The 18,677-nt window shown below is 36.8% G+C and overlaps 1 protein-coding gene across 2 annotated transcripts; it reads right to left on the bottom strand.

Annotated features, from left to right (window-relative positions):
• Positions 1-7,232: 7,232 nt before the first annotated feature.
• Positions 7,233-18,072, bottom strand: LOC132155046 (MAP kinase-interacting serine/threonine-protein kinase 2-like). 2 transcript variants are annotated; one of them, XM_059563819.1, is made up of 14 exons: positions 17,949-18,072; positions 17,403-17,563; positions 17,218-17,305; positions 16,921-17,022; positions 16,731-16,828; positions 14,255-14,334; positions 13,775-13,848; positions 13,410-13,514; positions 13,267-13,322; positions 12,933-13,028; positions 8,887-9,081; positions 8,418-8,582; positions 8,260-8,300; positions 7,233-7,897 (listed from the first exon to the last, which is right to left on the bottom strand). In XM_059563819.1, exons 2-14 carry the CDS (start codon positions 17,451-17,453, stop codon positions 7,612-7,614), a joined length of 1,437 nt encoding a protein of 478 aa, XP_059419802.1. In that variant the 5' UTR covers positions 17,454-17,563; positions 17,949-18,072; the 3' UTR covers positions 7,233-7,611. The 2 variants fall into 2 exon arrangements, with proteins under 2 accessions (XP_059419802.1, XP_059419801.1); XM_059563818.1 differs by having other exon boundaries at positions 13,267-13,514.
• Between the last annotated feature and the right edge of the window lie 605 nt (positions 18,073-18,677).

Here is an 18,677-nt window from a genome sequence, read left to right as displayed (position 1 = left end):
CAAACCTTGCGTGGTTGGGTTTGGAGAATACCGGGTCATACAATTCCGCGCTCTTCGGAAAAATAATGCGCAGTTTCATTCAACGTAAAACAACCAGAAACTGAACCAGATGACGTAGAAACTAGTGTAGACCGATTTTAATTTCAATAATGAAAATGTTTGTACTGTACTTGGGTATTATGCAAAAGATACTCATGTTCCCAGTATTGTCTTAGTATACTAGATAAAGTACTGAACTCACTTAAATTATGTTCGTTTGCAGGTGGGTTAACCCTATGGTTTTTATCGGTCATTTTTTTTTATTTTAAAAATCGCTACTTCATCGGAATGGAACCACAAAATAATAATACAAATAAATAAATAGATGAAAGAAAGAAAGAAAGACTTTTCGAGGACTTGATTTGAAAAAGCTAAATGGTCGTAAAAAAATTGTCAAAAATGACTGCCATTTGGAAATACAACACCAGCTTCGACTAATACCTCATATACCAGCCTTACACCATCAAGTAAGTTTATCCATTAACTCATTTAATATATCGAAAGTTAAAATATCTGAGACTTAATTCATACAGAATTTTGAATATTGAAATAAACCATTAAAGTAGCATTTAGTCTGAAGGAAAAGTTCACACCAAAATGAACATTTGACAATTAATCACCCCCATGATATCCAAAATGTAGATGAGTTTGTTTCTTCATCTGACCAGAATTGGGGAAAATTAGCATTACATCATTAGGTCACCAACGGATCTTCTGCAGTGAATGCATCATTAAGGCATTTGAACTTTTAACTGTTGCTTCTGGTCAAAATATGAGACATTTTCATCACTGAAGAAAGCAAAATTATCACCTGTTTGGACTCTCTTCCTTTGGCACCCATTCACTGCAGAGGATCCATTGGTGAACAAGTGATGTAATGCTAAAATTATCCAATTCTGAACCAATTCAACTATATGTTTGGATGACGGAGGGGGAATAATGTTTCTGCAAATTTTCATTTTTAGGTGAACTATAGGCCTATTTCTTTAATGATGATTTATTGGCTTTGTCCAGGAATGCAATGGTACAAAGCAATTTGCAGGATGACCAAAAAATAACGTTTGTTGACAACTTTAATACAATATAATTTTATTCTTCTATTGTCCTGCTAAGACATTGCTCCGACATATGACACATATAACAACCATTAAAACAATATTGTGAATGAAAGATTTTGTATGGTCACAAAGTGAATTACAACAGAAAAAAAAATGTAATTGAATACTGATAAAAATGTTAGTTCTGCAACAGTTGTCTTTGATCATTTCAATCTCAATTTAATCATTTCAATTTAATAAAATTTCATGTAGTTTATCAAATCTGTATTATTTTGCTACTGAATGAACTCTGTGAATCTTTATTTCTGAGTTTCACAAATAAATCTCCATTGTCTTTTAACTGAATGTGTGTGTGTTTCTGTCTTCATAAGGGGTCTTGGAACCAGTGCTGAAATGGTATGTGCTGTTCAAGACAGAGGTTTTTGTCATCGGATCATTAACTGCAGCACTGATACACAGCAAAATTGCAAGTGTTAATTCAACTAAGTTAAAATCAACTCCGAAAAAGTATACATATTGTCCCAATCTTTTCAGAATTACATTAACACTCTTCAAAGAGTTACTTGTTTAACCCAATGAATGAGTTATTTGTACACGGTATAGAGTAAAAAAAAACAACTCTGGTCCACACCACAGAGTGTTGATTTTTCCTTAACACCAGTGTAAAGAGTTACAATTTAACACCTTTAAGATAGATTTTAACTCATGATATTTTAACTCCAGTGTATTGAGTTAGCATTACAAAAACTCTCTTGCACAGCAACAAAGCCAGTGTACAATTAACTCAATTCAAGTCAAAATTAACCCTCCTGGAATGTATATATGACAATAAATAAATTAATCCACAAATCAGTACACACAAAGCTGTAGCTGTGAAAAAAAGCATTGTTAATATACATCTGTTACTGTTCAGAAGTCAAGAACTAGTCCAGAAATAATGTCAAGATCCACAAGAGCAGTAGAGCACCTGACATTAGACTTAAGAACAAAAAATTGTTTTATTACTTTTATTACCCAATATTTTAATCCATATTAGACCCAAGGTTGGGTTGAAACATCCCATCATTTTTTTAGAGTGTAGCATTTACGGTATATGACATTTACAGATTCAGCCCAAGAAGAATATTGAATTCTGTATAACGTCATACAAGAGAAGATGCATGGAGAACATGATTTATTAGATGCATAGTTTTTAATTTATGACAGAAAATCTGGTCATTTTTCAGTGCTTCAGGCACACAAATATTTGATCATGTCTTCATTTTTACTATCAACCAAAATAAAACCATGTTTATAAATTCTCAAATGTTTATCTAATTTGCTATTTGTATCAGATTTGTGTTATTGTTTTTTTTTTTTTTTTGGCATAATTGTCAAATTGTCAAAGACAATAAAGCAGCCTTCTAGGATAGACAATTAAGTTCTTTTATTTGAATTTTGAATTGATCATACCTGATCTCACATTTGCAACAACAACAAAAAAAAGTTAAATGTCCCTTGCTGTAAATTTTATAGTATTGAAATAAACTGTTTAGACAAAATAATATACTAGCACTTACCTTTTATTCATCATATTCTTATAAAAAAAATAAAAAAAAACTGTGTGTTCTGCACTAAACTAGCTGAGGCTTTTGTATACTGTTGTTGTTCTCTCGTTGGTCTCATTGCTTCTATTGTTCTCATTTGTAAGTCGCTTTGGATAAAAGCGTCCGCTAAACGATTAAATGTAAATGTAGATGTAAAAATAATGACGGGATTTTAACACGTGGGGGAGCTCGTGCTTAATTTCAACCCAACAGATTTATCAGATTGTGTTTTGTGTTTTAATTCTGATCAACATGAGGACGTAATATCAGCTATTCTGACACACAGGTAGCTCATCTTTAGAAATTATTCAGGTAAATCACATTCTGTAGTCTTTCCAGCACGTCCTGCAGTATCAGTGACTACCCTTATGTTTTGGGGGAAAATATTTTAATAACATTCTATTTAATTGATTTTTGTAACACCATAATACACTACAATAATGGTAATAACCATTGAGAATAATGATCCAAAAATAAAAAATAAAACATTTGGATATTTTACAATTAGGCCTAGCCTATAGCCTATAGCCTAGTTTTCCCTGTTTACCCATCAGTAAATAAATGCATGTCCTCTGTTATTCAGAAACGCATTGAATGTAAGTGAAGGTTTTGCTGATATGCAGGCAGTAAGTATTACACATGCAAATGTGACCTGCATGCTCGTTATGCATGTGAACTATGGGATAATGAAACATTTACCAAAGCTGTGACATGAGTAGTTATCTTATTCACACATGTACGTAAAAAAGGCATCCGAGTGCGTTTACATGAGGGACAGAAGTTCAGTGATATAGAGACAAGTTAACACAAGCAATTTGTGTGAATATATATATATATATATATATATATATATATATATATATATATATATATACAGTACACAATATTACATTTTTTCTGTATTTTTGATCAAATAAATGCAGGCTTGATGAGCAGAAGAAACTTCTTTCAAAAACATTAAAAATAGTTATGCTTCCAAACTTTTGGTCTGTACTGTAGGCTATATATATAAAAGAGAGAAAGATGTAAACAAAAAGTCACTTGACAAGTTCCAGGAACATCCACAGTGAGTTGCTGCTTGGGGGTGAAAAAAACAATAACCAACAACTCTTTCTATAAATCTTTCTCTTTTAATATTTTGATGAAATGTGGAAAAAAGGCTGATCATTAGAACATCTTCATAAATGCAGATGTTCTCTTTGAATACAAATTAAATAAAAGTTTTAAGGCCTTTATGATATGGATGCTGTTGGCGTCCAAGCAAACACAAAAAGTATAGCTGAGAGTAAAACACATCCAAGTTTGAGAACACACACACACACACACACAGAAATACACAAATGCAATTGTTAAACTATTATACCAATACCCCTTACACATATTTACACACACACACACACACACACACACACACACACACACACACACACACACATTTTGTTGCAGTTATAGATATTCAAAATAAATGATATTTTAAAATAAATATTTTTTAAATAATTTATATACAATTTTCAGGTTTAAGTGTAATCATAATGTGGCTTTTTTTTTTACTGATATGTCTGTATAAATTGTACAACTTTGTATAAATGTGATTTTAAGTCTTATGACAGTGATTTTATACTGTGTAAATGTACATTCAAAAGTAAAACCTGTTAAAAGCACTATATTAGTGAGTTGAATGAGCCCATAAGTGGTCCTTAGCTAGTGGTTATAAATGCAATTTCAAGGAAACTTCCCAAAGAAATATAGGGCCATATTTTAACATTTAAGTGCATGGTCTAACCCCTTGTCCAACTACCCGCACTTGCAGTCGTTGCACTTGATTACTTATATGACTTATTTCCTGTGTTTGGTCCAAGTGTTCAAGTGAGCATGAAGACCACAAGTGTGTGTAGAACTTTTCATTACCTGATGGGACACACTTATAATGTTGTAAAAATGCAAGTGTTTACAGAGCTTTATTTTAATTTTAAATGCTTTGCTGTTCAGTAGTGCCTATATGTCAGATGACAAAATTTTATTTTGTGGTGCGTCTAATTAAGTGATAAAAAGCATTTGCAATTTGCAAATGTTGTACAAAATAAACACTACAAACTTGGACCTATACAACACATGCAAATCTTTGTTTTACTACCATATTTTATGTAATATCCAGTTATCGTTAATATTTTACATACAAGGTTTCTGTGACTTTTCGCAAGATCTCTGCAAAGTCTCACGATTTATTTCCACAACATGATGCATGGTGGCATACACTAAGCCTTGAATACCACTCCAGAGCGGTATTCAAGATAGTGTGGATTTGTTTGAAGACCTGGGACAGTTTTGTGCACTTACTTCCTGTTGTGCGCACGTTTTTTAGGGGTCCAAGACCAAAGGTGTGGGTATTTGGACAAGGGGGCTACATACAAAAATTTTTTAAGTCAGGACTAATGGATGTATACTTAGAGCTGTTTTTAAGCTTCTTCCCTGTTAAAACTCCACGTTTTTTTAAACTGATCTCAAACTGTGCCCTTACATAGGTGTTCGGAGTTTGCTGAAGAGATCTCATTCCGTTCAAGAGTTAAAGTACTTTTAGTAAAAGTGGCCCCTCGTCATTCAAATGTTTTGGCCTCCTTTTGCGATGGGGAGTCAAAAGTTACACTTTTTTTTATATAATTATTGATATTCACTCTCCAGAGAATTTTTCTACACTGTTTTGGTTCCGATAGGCCAAAAAACCTAGGATTAGTTTACAAAAGTAATTTTTCCAAAAAAATCCAAAATACCAAAAACATTTTATCGAATTGAGTTTGACGATTGTTGTGAGCCAAGGATTCCAACGACATAAGGCACTTGAGTCTGCAACTAACGGTTTAGATGCGATTTTGTACTTTTGATTGCTGTAGTGTCTCCATCAGATCAATTGGGGTGGGTCTTAGTGTCGTTGAAGACTGTGAGTATTACCATCCCTCCAAATTTCAAATTTTTAAAAATTACGGTTTGGTCTGCCTGATCAGTTTTTTTTTTTTTGGAGAATACTAAACATTTGCCATTCTAACAACTACATGCTTGAACCCCTAATAAAAATAATAAAGTTAATTCAGATTTAAGGTAGTCCGTCAATTATGAGAGTGTTTTTACAAGAAAGCTGTGACCACAATTTTCCATGTTCTTTATTTTGGCCCCCCTGGGTCAGATGAGAAACAAATGGTACAACCACATGAAAATACAAGATAAACATGAAAGCTACACTACTGGCCCTTAAGATAAATGTAGACTAGTAATTTTCATGTATGAGGGGGTTCAAAAATTAAATGAAAATGCAATTGCAAGTAAAAAACAAAAAACAAAAATTAGGTCTTTCTCAGAAAGAAAGAATAAACTCAGCATATTCCAAAGTGGTTTCCATCAGAAAAAGAGGAAAATCGACTGTATATGCATTTCAAGATAAAAAAAAAAAATATATATATATAGGCTTTTCTTCACTCAGAGTGAGTAGAAGCACTTGGTTTTGTTCCTGGTTGAATATTTACTGGTGACACTATCTGAAAAAAAAGTGTGTCTACAGTCACCTTAGAAAGAAACTGCGGTACAACAGCATCACGGAGAGAAGAAAAAAAAGAAGAAAAAAAAAGAAGAAAAAAAAAAAAAAAAAAAAAAGGATGGGGGGGGGGGGATTCCTCACATTCTCTCATACAAGTTCAACATCCTTACATTTTTATAAAAAGACACTTAAAAAAAGGAAGATGATAATATCCTTTTCCAGCACACACACAAAAATTAATACAATAAAAGAATTTAAAAAAAAAGGGTGGTGGCAAAATAATATAGCAGCATGGCACGCTGGTATGTCGGTAGGTTTCTTGCAAATCTGAGCTTCACCTTTTCATTAGATATTGGCCTACAAGTACAAAATTGAGGCTAACAGAGAACTTAAGGTCTTTTCAAGGAATAATCACCTTTATTCAAACAGTGAATAGAGTCATTGACAGAGATCGTGTTCACGAAACGTTCAATGACTAACTGAATGAATGGTGAAAATGAAACCTTGAAATGCACCTCTGGTCGTTCCTTAAACCCCCCATGAAATGGCATTTCAGGCCAAAAGGGAGAGGAAGCATGAGGAAAGAAAAGGGGGAGGAAATATGACTATGCAACCAATTCCTGTTTTCCTGAGAGGCCAAGTACAAAAGTTGCACTGTACTGCTCGCTCTCCCTTTCCAGTGCGAGGACAAAACATAGAACACCAATGAACTGACATAGAATAAGTCTTTCTGCTTTAAAATCTGCTTTGGTTTCTCATTAAGAGAGAGATCCTGAGGTTTCTTATGAAAACATTTGAGGAGATTTGCTTTTGGCAGAACATAAGTTTTAACAGTTGATTGAAAAGGAGACCTTTTTGGATGACTTGAAATGAATTAATCACTTGCCACTCAAGTCCCAGCAACAGTTACACAGTCTTAGTCTGCCATCAATATCATTTGGTGAGTGACTGATGGAGAAATAAGTCTCAAAGTGGCATTAGTACATATCAAATGATTCGACCGCTGGGAGTCCCATGTGAACGCAAAGGCAAAGAGCAAAAATGTTTTTGCTGATGCTTCGAAATTAAATAGCTTAGGTCCAGTTTTAGATGAATGGAAGCAACTTGAATCCTTTGGTTCCAAAGGGTTTTCATGAACATTGTTACAGTTGACAGATTCCTGGGACTCTCAGACATCAACAAGTCTTTGTCTTGGCCACAACAAGCTTTTTATCCAATCAAAACTACATTTGCAGGGGGCATTTGAGGTGCTTTAAGTGCTACAAGCATCAGAGACCTTTTCACAAGAGCTTCGAGCCCACAAAGTAAGTGGGCAGAGAGGTCAGAGGTCAACACCCTGTCTAGTTGAAGATTCCAATAGCGGTGGTCAGTGGAGAGCAGAGGCTGGAGAATGTGGTAGAGATCAGGCACAGTCGCCCACAATAACAAGTGGGGTGAGGAGCTGGCGTAGTTCAGCGGCGCACACTGCCCCTCGGTGCTGGCTGCCTGGGTTCTTCCTGCGGTGGGCCAGCTTGGACCAGGAGGAAGGAGCCAACCGCATGGAGCCAGCGCTAGAGGAGAGGAGAAGCGGGGAAGAGAGCTCATTCTCTAACTGCTGCTGCTCCGCACTCTCTTCCCTCTCAGCCAGCTGCCGGTTCATGGCTACAGCCTGCCCTGCAAAGAACGTCAGGTCCTGAGCGCTCCCACCCCTGGAGAAAGAACATTGAAGGTCAGGAAAGTATGATTAATGCTCTGCTATTTATGGTCAAAACTATTGCTGCTGGAATTTATAAATGTATCACCCCCAATATACTTCTAAATTGAAGAAAACACTGGCATTGCACCATTTCCAACTAACAACATTAAGAGAAAATAAGGTTTGCAAACTTTCCAAAAAAAAGCTTGCTCTGGTTGGTAAACAACTTTGAACTACAGTACCATTGCTCCATGGCAATTACTTAACCGGTAGGTGTGCTCAGGTATTTCAAGCTTCTTTTTACCCCACTAAAAAAAAAAATTAAATATACTTGAAGCAAAGTTATATCAGGACATTAGTATGAAATATACTCACCTCTGATGTAAAATAGATGCAGACACAGCGTTGGGTGCACACTAAGGTGAAGAATAGAAATGGGTCACAAAACATGATTGGATACAGTCCAAGCAGCAAATCATTTAATTGGGTTAAATAAAGTGTCAAGTCCTAGAGCTGGAAGGGAATGGACATACCCCCTTGACCCAAGGGTGCTTTAGAACTTGGGCAGCACTGAGGCGGTTTTTGGCATCCCGCACCAACAGCCTGGTGATGAGATCTTTGGCTGCAGGGGAGATGTGTGCCCAGTCCTTCTCTGGAAACTCATACTTGCCTTCCTGAATACTCTCAAACAGCATGCACTGAGGACACATTGTGATGAATGATAATAATCATCAATTTTCAGAAGAAATATAACTTTATGGGGTCAACCAGAAGGTTTTTTTTCCTTTTTAAATTGGCTTTTTAAACTTGAGACAATGCAACCCAATAGGTCTAGTGATGATTTAGTCGGGCAGTCCTTACGGTCAAACCCTGACTATGAAACCAGATGGCTAGACCAGGTCATTCCTGCTATGATTCAATGGAAAGTTTTGAACTTTCAGTACTTTCGATACTAAACACTTTTCCAGGAAACTATGTGTCTTGCCTAAGTAAGTGGAGTACCTGGCAGGCTTGGCAGGGCTCTCCCCAGTCCCAACCACAGTCTGTTCCACAGCGACCCACAAAGGGCGGGTATCCACTCAGCATGATGTAGAGGATGACGCCAAGGCTCCACAAGTCACAGCGCTTGTCGTAGATGCTAGCTTCTTCACTAAAGGCCTCCACCACCTCAGGGGCCATGTATTCAGCTGAGCCACACTGTAAGAATAAAATACATTTTAGTACTGTAAAAGTCCTCAGACACGCAAGGAAAAGTCCACAAATCTCCCCCTGGGTTTTAAAGGCCACAAGGACTCGTGGCTAGAGCAGAGAGGAACTATACGGTTTCTGTTCATGTTTACTACATACATCATTACTGTCCCATCACCATGTCACCAGTATAAAAGACGGTCAGGACAGTTGACGCCTTGAACGGACAAATACACACAAAGTATGTTACAATACCCATCTTGGCAAGTAACTTCGTAGCTTTAACAATGATTAATCAATATATAATGTATACAGTGTAGTACAAATTTTATAATTTTTTTCTCATACCGTTTCTGTTCCAGGCTTGCACACAAACTGCATTGCAATCGTTTTCGAAAATGTCATTTGTGTGGAAATATCACGAAAGTATATAAACGGCCATTTTCAGAGACCAGAGATGCTGAAGACTGAAGCAAAGAAGAGAAAATACTGTAGCAGGCAGAACAAACTCCATTCACGATGCACACAATATTGGAAGAAAGTCTTGGGGAAAGAATTGGGATGGGGGGTTTATCTGACTTTTCAGAAAACCTTACATGGCGCTTTTCATATTGCATCTGTAATGCATACTGAAGTAGTATTTATAAGTGCAGAGCTGCTGTATTTACAACAGTAACCAAGGGAACGCTAAATTACTGCTGTTCCAAAAGCGCCACCTGCTGCCAAAGCGCGAATTTGCATTTTCATTCAGTCCATCTGCTGTTTGATTTGTCCAGATGTGTTTTATGTTGTATAGTTTCTTAAAGCTAATTTCAAACTATTCTAATTTTGAAGAATTAGTTTAATCAAAAACCACATGTCAGTTGCATGTAGCATTTGTGACTAAAATGCGTGGACGCCTAGTTTTAAATGGCTACAGACATTTTCAATCTTTCTCGTTTATTGATTCAGATAATTAAATAAATGGGGCAATTTGTTTGTTAAAAAAAAAAAAAAAAAAAAAAAAAAAAAAAAAATTCCGGATTGCTATGTCACTAACTGAAGAATATGCAGTGTTATTTTACATGTGATTATTCAATCTGTACCCAAACACCTACAAACCTAAAGCACGGTTTAATCTGTATTTTTGTTTTGCTGTGGTATCGAAATCGAGATTTGTAAAATTTAATTGGGGTCTAAAAATGTTGGTGTCATATAAGCTTATTTATTATTTTATAAATAAAATAATTTCACCTGCAGGGCATTATCAAGTTCATTGTTCTGAGTTAAGCTCGGGTGGCCTGATCCGATTCAGACCTGGACGCGTCAGCGGACAACGGTTCCAGCAGGGCCCACAGGCTGCTGCTGCGGTCTGCACAGAGTCATGTGCAAACTAGGCCAAAAGGTTGCTGCTCTGGGAGGAAAAAAAGAAAAAGGATTTAAGCCACTCTAAACCAGCTGGGGATAAACAAGTCCCAACCCTGTTTGACTGTTACATAATGCACACGTATGAATGGACACCCTGAATGATGCACTTATACTTAATGCAACAAACAAAACCACTCCGTGAGAACAGAGGAGGTTAGCAGTTTAGCGGGACACAAGCAAACCAGTTTATTTTTATTTTTTATAGAAGAGCAGCTGTCTCGTAAAAGATGGTTACACAACTAATGTATGAATCACTGATGCAAACGGAGGAAGCTGATGATGTTATGCCGATGTTTCGGTGCAGACCGAGGGGCGGAGACTACATATCCTCAAATGACACTCCAAAAAACAAGCCAGGACTGCAATCTCTCCGACCCTGACAAATCAACCTTGCAAGCACACGCCACGTTCCCTCAAAACAATTAAGCTCTGTAAATGTGTCAGGGGCATCACTTCCTTGTAATCACAATCCTTGTAATCCGAAGTAAGAGCTCTTGGCTAACCAATCAATCAAAGCTAATACAAGATCACCTGATTGTGGGAGCACAACTGAAACACTTCCACTAGGCACATAACTATAGTACTTGTCCCACATCAGGAAAAGTGGTACACTGATTAATCAAAATCACAGACAGTCCAACAATGATCCCCAATTGTCAGTTTATTGCCGGCTGGTTTTGCTTTCAGCACGACTTGGCTCTTACAGAACGCTCCACTCAACAAGAGGAAATCTTAGGAGCGTCACACAAAGCAGTTTCTGTCGGAGCTCTAGCCACTTCCTCTCATCATTAGAAAGAAAAAATGTTGTTTCCAGACAACACATAGGTTACAGAGTAATTATTTGCAAATAATTTGCCAGGCACAAGAGTGTAGCAGTGCACAAAGCAAAAGACAGAAAGCCTGAATAAATGTACAACTTGTTTGTCAGTGACTTAAGCCACTGCAAGTTATCTTTGGCATTGCATCAGTCTCAATAACTGTAGGTTCTTGGATGTTTATGAAGCAAATGTTATCATGGCAAGACAGGACTTTAGCTTTTAGTTTCCCTGGTGACTATTCTAGCAAGCAAAACCACAATTGTGGGTGAAAATGCAAAGGTTTTCAAAGTGAGCGTTCACCCAAAAATGAAAACGGTGTCATCTGTTATTCAATGTTCAAAACTCTTAAGACATTTATTCATAGAGTACATTTAAGCTTCTACTGACCATATTTGATGCAGGTTGATAAACTCCTAAATATGACTTAAATTAAATTTGTTCATCATACAAAGTGTACCTCTTCAGAAGGATTGGATTAAACTTCACAATTAATTTAGATTTCTTAAGATGCCTTCATAAACTTTAAGAACAATCAACATTTTAGTGGTAATAACTTTTAATGGAGAAACAATCTGAGGTTTTATTTTTTTTAAAAATGCATGTTTCAAAAACGAACAAATGTCTTATGGGTTTTCACTGACATAACTGTATAAAAGTAAAATTACTTTTTTGGGGGGGGAGGGGGGTGAACTAAACCATTAACATGGTATGCCACAGAGGGAAAAGTTAATGCTTCAAATCAGTTGAAATTAAATGATGAAAAGGTTAAATGCCATGTACCATCAATCCAAGTTCTGACCCACCCCTTCCCCTTTAGAGGAAATTCTCCAAGAAAAAAAGAAAAACTCTGTAGACATCAGAAAGAACAGACCATACATAACCACAACCCAGTGGTAAGCCAGGCCTGAGCACTTCAAAAGCATCTGAAAACCCCAGGGTGTGGTGAGAAGATTGAGGTATGGGCGAAAGGATCTCCATGAGGAATTGTGTTTATACTCTTTGTACATGTACATTAAAAGACCTTTGCCCATTCCATTCAGACTCAAGAGCTGATAAACCTGCTTTTAGTCTACTGTGTTCCTTGATCTGTAATCTTGAGAATTCGTTGACCCAAGGTAACAAAAACCTGTTCAACCCTCACAAAGCTCAGTTACTGGAGGTGATCACTTGGAGGTTTATTGGCTGTGGCTTAAAATCATTAACCTTTATCACTGCTCATCTTATTTTGACATCTAGGAAAAAAAAAAAGTCTAGTTTTAGAGCCTTGAATTATGTAACACCAAATTAAATGTCAGTGACATAATATGTCCATATGGAAAAGTGTGAATAAGTCTTCAAAATCTTCAAATCAAAATGCTAAATATTTGATCCTTTCTGGCTGAAGTCACAACTCCCTCACTTTTTCATGGTCCTACAGGTCTGCAATTCACGTTTTTAACATTTTTATTAAATGGAAAAAATACTATATTTTCATAAACATTAAGTTTAAATTAATTTTATTGCAAGAGGTGTTATTCACCATTTATTTAAATTTAAATGGAGTGATATCATATAGGTCATCAGCTACCCTGCGGTCTAAGATACTGGCAAACAAAAAGTCCATATCATTCAACCATTAATATGGGTTAAACTCACTGGAGTCAAGAGCTCAGGGGTGGAGATGGGAGAGCGGTCACTATTCAGTTTGATCCCGCTACCCAAATCAAAATCGCAGATCTTCACTGGAGAGATCTACAGAAAAGAAAGAAAAAAAAATCCTATAAAATGCAACAGTCTGAAATGAAAGGAGTTAAGAAGTGGGGCCATTGACAATTCCTAAAACGATAACCAGCTTAATTCAGGTTTTTGTTCAAGAGCACAAAAAATGTTACTGTACCCAACAGATTTTTCAAAAATCTGGTAAGAAATGCAGTGCATGTGTGTTCTCCTCAGATGTCTCATGTCTCCTCATGTACAGAGGGAGACTCACCCTGTCACTATGTTCACAGAGGATATTCTCTGGCTTTAGGTCTCGATGTGCCATCCCTATAACGAGACATAAACAATCATCTGTTGATAATATATAGAGTGCATGATTAACATTACATTGTATCAACACTAACATGTTCCAACCTTTGTTGTGTAGGAAGTCCAGAGCACTGGCGATGTCCTGCACCATTATGCTGGCTTCCTGCTCATTGAAGTGTTGTCTTCGATGTATGTGAGTCAAGATAGAACCTTGGAAATCGAATGGATGCATGAATAATTAAGATTATAGATTATTTACAAAATGAACACATACACCAGTTCAAAAGTCTAGGGTAGGTAAGATTTTGTTTTTATGTTTTTCAAATGTCTTATGCTTACTAAGGCTGCATTTATTTTAATAATGAAAAAAATTATTTTACATGCATACATTTTGTGTTTTAATACACTATATCAGCAGTACTTATTTCCATATTCACACACACACAAATAAATAAAATTTAAACACTTACCACCTCTCAGTTTTTCAAAGACTAAATAAAATTTGTCCTCTTCCTCAAAGTATTCCACCAATTCCAAAATGTTTCTGTGGTAAGAAAAAAAAAACCCATTAGTAATCAATTATGCACATGGAATCTTAATGAGCTTCACAAGTGTTGTTCCAAAACCTACGAAGCAGTCTTGCGGTCCATGTAGGCAGCTGTCTTTAAAGGCAGCATCCTGACAGTCACAATACTGAAAAACTATTTATTTTAATGTGGTTGCATTCAGCCAAGCTAGCTGCATAATACTTAAAGCATAAAAAAATAAAACAAAATTATAAATACTGGGCAAAGTAGAGTATTAAATGACATTTCTCTCCCCTTTGCCACCATGTTGGGTTTATTTTTTTTCCCCACAGAGTTTGTTGCAATGCACTTTTGAATTAGTTTACATGCAACTTTGCCTTCGAGAGGTTTTGAACAGACCAGTAGTGTCTGGGATTCCCGTACCTGTGGCCCTGGCACTGGTAGAGCATCTCCACCTCCCTGAAAACACGGCTCCGACTGTGGCCTGGCCTCTTCTCAATTATCTGTATAACATTGAAACATCATATTAATGGCCATCCATGCCATCCATCCAAGTATTCAGCTTACGTAGACCGATCTGCATGTCCCTCTGTGGATCCCCCACACTCGGTGGGTGTGGGAGATTAGCAAGCACACAGATGACACGCCACTGCCTGCCTACAAAAGATCATCTCAGACCACTGATTCAGCAGGTCACCACATGGTCATCAGGCTTTACAAGCTGGAGGACTAGACAGACAATCAGGTTTCACAACATACAGGGTGTCCGGACCATGTGCGTAGTACAAAGTAGTGGCAGGTTCCTCCCCCCTAGTAAAGGGTTGATTCACTTATAAATCAATTCTCTAATAGAACAATGCCACCAATTTTCTGGATTTGTTCATTTGGTGCAGCGCACTTATTACAGCAGACAGGTGTGATGAATGACTATATGAGAAAGTATTCCACAAGACATTTTTAGCATCATGTACCTCGGTCTTAAAATCAATGAACTACTTTGACACTGTTCTTTTCTGTCCTGACAATCGATAACAATACTTAAATGAAATATGAGAGATAAAAGGAGTAGATCAAGAGTTCTTGAATGGATTATATATGTACACACATCACAGCTAGATTTCAAATGTGAACTCTGTTTATGAATTGCCTGGATGCTTACCACATATTCTCTGTCCTTGTTTATAATTTCAAAACTGTTTCTAAACTTCACTTTCCCTTGCTCCTTTTGTGCTCTTCACCTCAGAATCTCGACTTTGAAAAAAAGTCAAGCTACACTCTGAAAATTGAGGCATCCAACAGGAACATAGACCCACGGTTCTTGTCTCAAGGACCGTTTAGTGATACAGCGATGATAAATCAAAAGGACATCAATAGCTAGGAAACTGTTGATAAGCAGAGTATAGCAGTGAACTTCAAATTAAATAGCAGAACTTTTAACACTGCCATTCAAAAGCTTGCCATCTGAGTTGGTGTTTGCCCGTTTTTAAAACTAATCTCTTAGGCACACCAAGCCTGCATTTATTGATCAAATACATTACAAACCGTAATATTGTGAAATAATACAATTTAAAACAAATGTTGTCCATTTTTATTTTAAAATGTGAGTTTTGATTGCAAAGCTGAAACTGGAGCAGCCCATGATCCTTCAGAAATCATTCTAATATGCTGATTTGCGGTTCATGAAACTTTTCTTAGCAATGATGAAAACAGTTGTGCCACTTCGAGGAAAGTAAATTCCTTGAATGGGTAGAAAGAACAGCATTTGTGTTTTAATAAAACTTTTGTAACAATATAAATGTCTTTAGCATCACTTTAAAACAATTAAATGCAAACTTGCTGAAAAGTATTAAATTAAAAAAAAAATAATTCTTACTGTGCCCAAACCTTTGAACAGTAGTCGGTTTCTAAAGGGCTCACACTAACATCATGTGTTGCCTCCCTTAATTCAGTCTATGTACTGGTTTATCTTCCATCTGTCCCTTTGATTGTACCGAATAAAATCCATTTAGCTTGGCATTAGACTATTATTCCATGTAATGTGTATAGTATCAATTTATTTTAATGCATAAATGAGCATTTATGCCACAGTATCCGAAAAGTGGTAAGCATTAGCAAAACATTTTACCCAAAGTACACAGCAAATGGGATGCAAATGACAAAATTAACTTAAATTTTCTCTAGCTTCCAGAAGAGCACTGGTCCATAAGATTCCACGACATCAGCCATGTGTGGACGAACCTGCTGTTTTCGATTTTGCGTTCCCTTTGGAAAGTTACAGAACATTTGCTATGAAACGCCACATGAACATCCTGCACACGCTTCATTGAGCACCCATGGCTTCCATTATATATTACCATTCCAACTTCTAGAAGTCAAACAGGTGTAACGAGAGACGCCACACTGCATTTTCGAAGATCGCATGTCCTGCGTCACAATATCAACAATTGAAAAGAGGAAATTTCTCTGCTGAGCAGGCACTGTGGTCATTTATATTTTTGTTCCACAGCTGCAGCCCGGTAGCTGGCAAGCCATTGTTCCAGAGAGAAGTACACGTAACATAAACAAAACCGCTTCTAAAGAACACAGCTGAAACGTCCATGAATCAAAGCTGGTGTGATGACAGCCGTCACAAGATCAGCTCAAATCACATTGCTAACTGATCATAATTAACACCCAACTACAGTAAGATCCAATTTGGCTACGGTCTGAGATTCTGTGACCACAAAATCAGAGCAATAATCATGCAAGGAGGGTACGGCCTAAAAAGGTCGTAAAAAACTGGAGTTTAACCTGAACACCGATAAGACACTGATTATTTGATAGCTCCATGAGCAGTGAGCACTGACAACAGTTTGTTTAGCAGTATGCTATCTAACAAAAAGAGGGTGCGGATACTTGCCTTTACTGCATATTCTTTATTGGTGATCAGATTGATGCAGGTGTGAACAACAGCATAAGCCCCTTCTCCAAGAATCTCATTTCGTAGTTTGTAAACATCTAGAAATGAAAAAAGAAAATATTTTCCCTCCTTAGAAGGTGAAGCTGTACTCCAGGCTTGAGCATTTACAAAAAGGCAAAAAAGGGCTTGCCTTCAAAACGTCCTGAGAAACTGTCAGTGGCTCTGCATCTTTTTTTCTTCTTATTTCTCTTCTTGGCATCAGGGATATTGATGGGCAGGCTGGATGGTAGGTCTTAAAAAAAATACAAATAAAGTTAAGATGAATAATGTGTGCTAAGTCCATCACTCTAATCTGCTATGAATTTTGCATAAAGCTTGAGAGATAAGCAATATCTCCTCAATAAGTATTTCATCAGGGTTTACTTCAGTCTCAAAAACTGATAAAAACGGTCAATATTAATGGAAAAAGTAGGCAAAACAGCAGTACCAGGCCTTGGCGAGCGGTCGAACTTGAAGGACAAGTCAAGATGGGGTTCAGAATCTATGAATTCATCAGTCTTGAAAGGATTTTGCCCCTAGGAACAAGGAATAAGGATAACAAATTAAAGTCTGCCATTTCACACTCACTCAGGACATAAAACATTTTCTGGTAAATCAGAAGTAATTGCAAACCTTGAAGGAGCGATGGAATCCTGTGACCTCTGTGATTTTGTTTTGTACCATGTTTTCAAATGGTCAGATAATGATGTGCGGCTTGGTGCTTTAATCACAGTGCAGTGGCTCCTTCCAATCAAATACTGATCACCTCTGATCTGATCACCTTAAGATGACTCCTATATACACAGAGACAGAAATATCATCATGGCCCTGAACTGATGCTCTTCCAGCAAAATAATCTCAAAGAGCATAAAAAAAGAAGAGGAAAGCTCATGTACAGACTTGTATTTTTCGCATTGCAAGTCAACAAAGTCGGGAAATTTAATATAAAAAATGAATTAACTTTCTATTAAAATTGAGAATTTGCATCAACTGAGAAATCTTATGTAATTTAAGCAGATAAATCTTGTTTAATCCTAGTTTACAAACTAATTTACCAGTAACCCATCTCTAGACTGCATGCGGTTTCAGTCAAAAAGACCGGAGTTTTTAAATGTTTCTCCTTCCTTAAAAAGAGTTTCAGGAATCATTTTATAGGTAGGGGAAAGGGATTCGTCTTACCCCGTTACTAGCCGTGAGACGCCAGCGTTCATGCCGTTGCTCCGACCTACCGTTTAATAGTTTATTACTCTGTGTTTGTAACCTAAAGTTGAGAGCACAACGCATATATAAGGTCGTATCTCACACTCCGCCCACTCTACATTCCACATCCAATCAAAATCATTGCTATGAGACTCCGAATTAAAAACTAAGAACACTATTGGACATGTCAATAACAGGGGCGGGGCATCCCGTTCCTAAAGTCATCTATTCAGAATGTGAACTGTACTGGCGCTTTAGTGACCGGACTTCTAAATGAACACACTTCATGAAACACACACACACACACATAACATTTTTGCCTAACGTAAAGCTTACAAACCAGGTCTGGAAAAGACTGAAATTTGATGGCCAATACCTATAATATTCCAGTGTTTACTGTTTATGAACTATTGGAAAATAAAATATTGAAAGTTGCAATAACACAACCCAGAACATAGAAACATTTCTTCATGTTTAATATTCCCTGCATAATTACAGCCAGAGTAACAGTTCATTTATTTGAAATGATTTTTCGGTAACCCTAACATTTTAATTGAATAATTTTATTCAATCATTTTATATGACTGAGTCAACCTGATAAACGCCAATAAAAGCGGATGATTGCAACTTTCTTACGTAAAAAGGTCTTATTGTTTACTATCATATACATATGTGCATAGGTTGATGCAAATATTGTTGGTAACAGCT

This window comes from Carassius carassius, chromosome 12, assembly GCF_963082965.1.
Source record: "Carassius carassius chromosome 12, fCarCar2.1, whole genome shotgun sequence".
NCBI classification, from domain to species: domain Eukaryota; kingdom Metazoa; phylum Chordata; class Actinopteri; order Cypriniformes; family Cyprinidae; genus Carassius; species Carassius carassius.
This window is presented reverse-complemented; position numbering and strand designations above follow the sequence as displayed.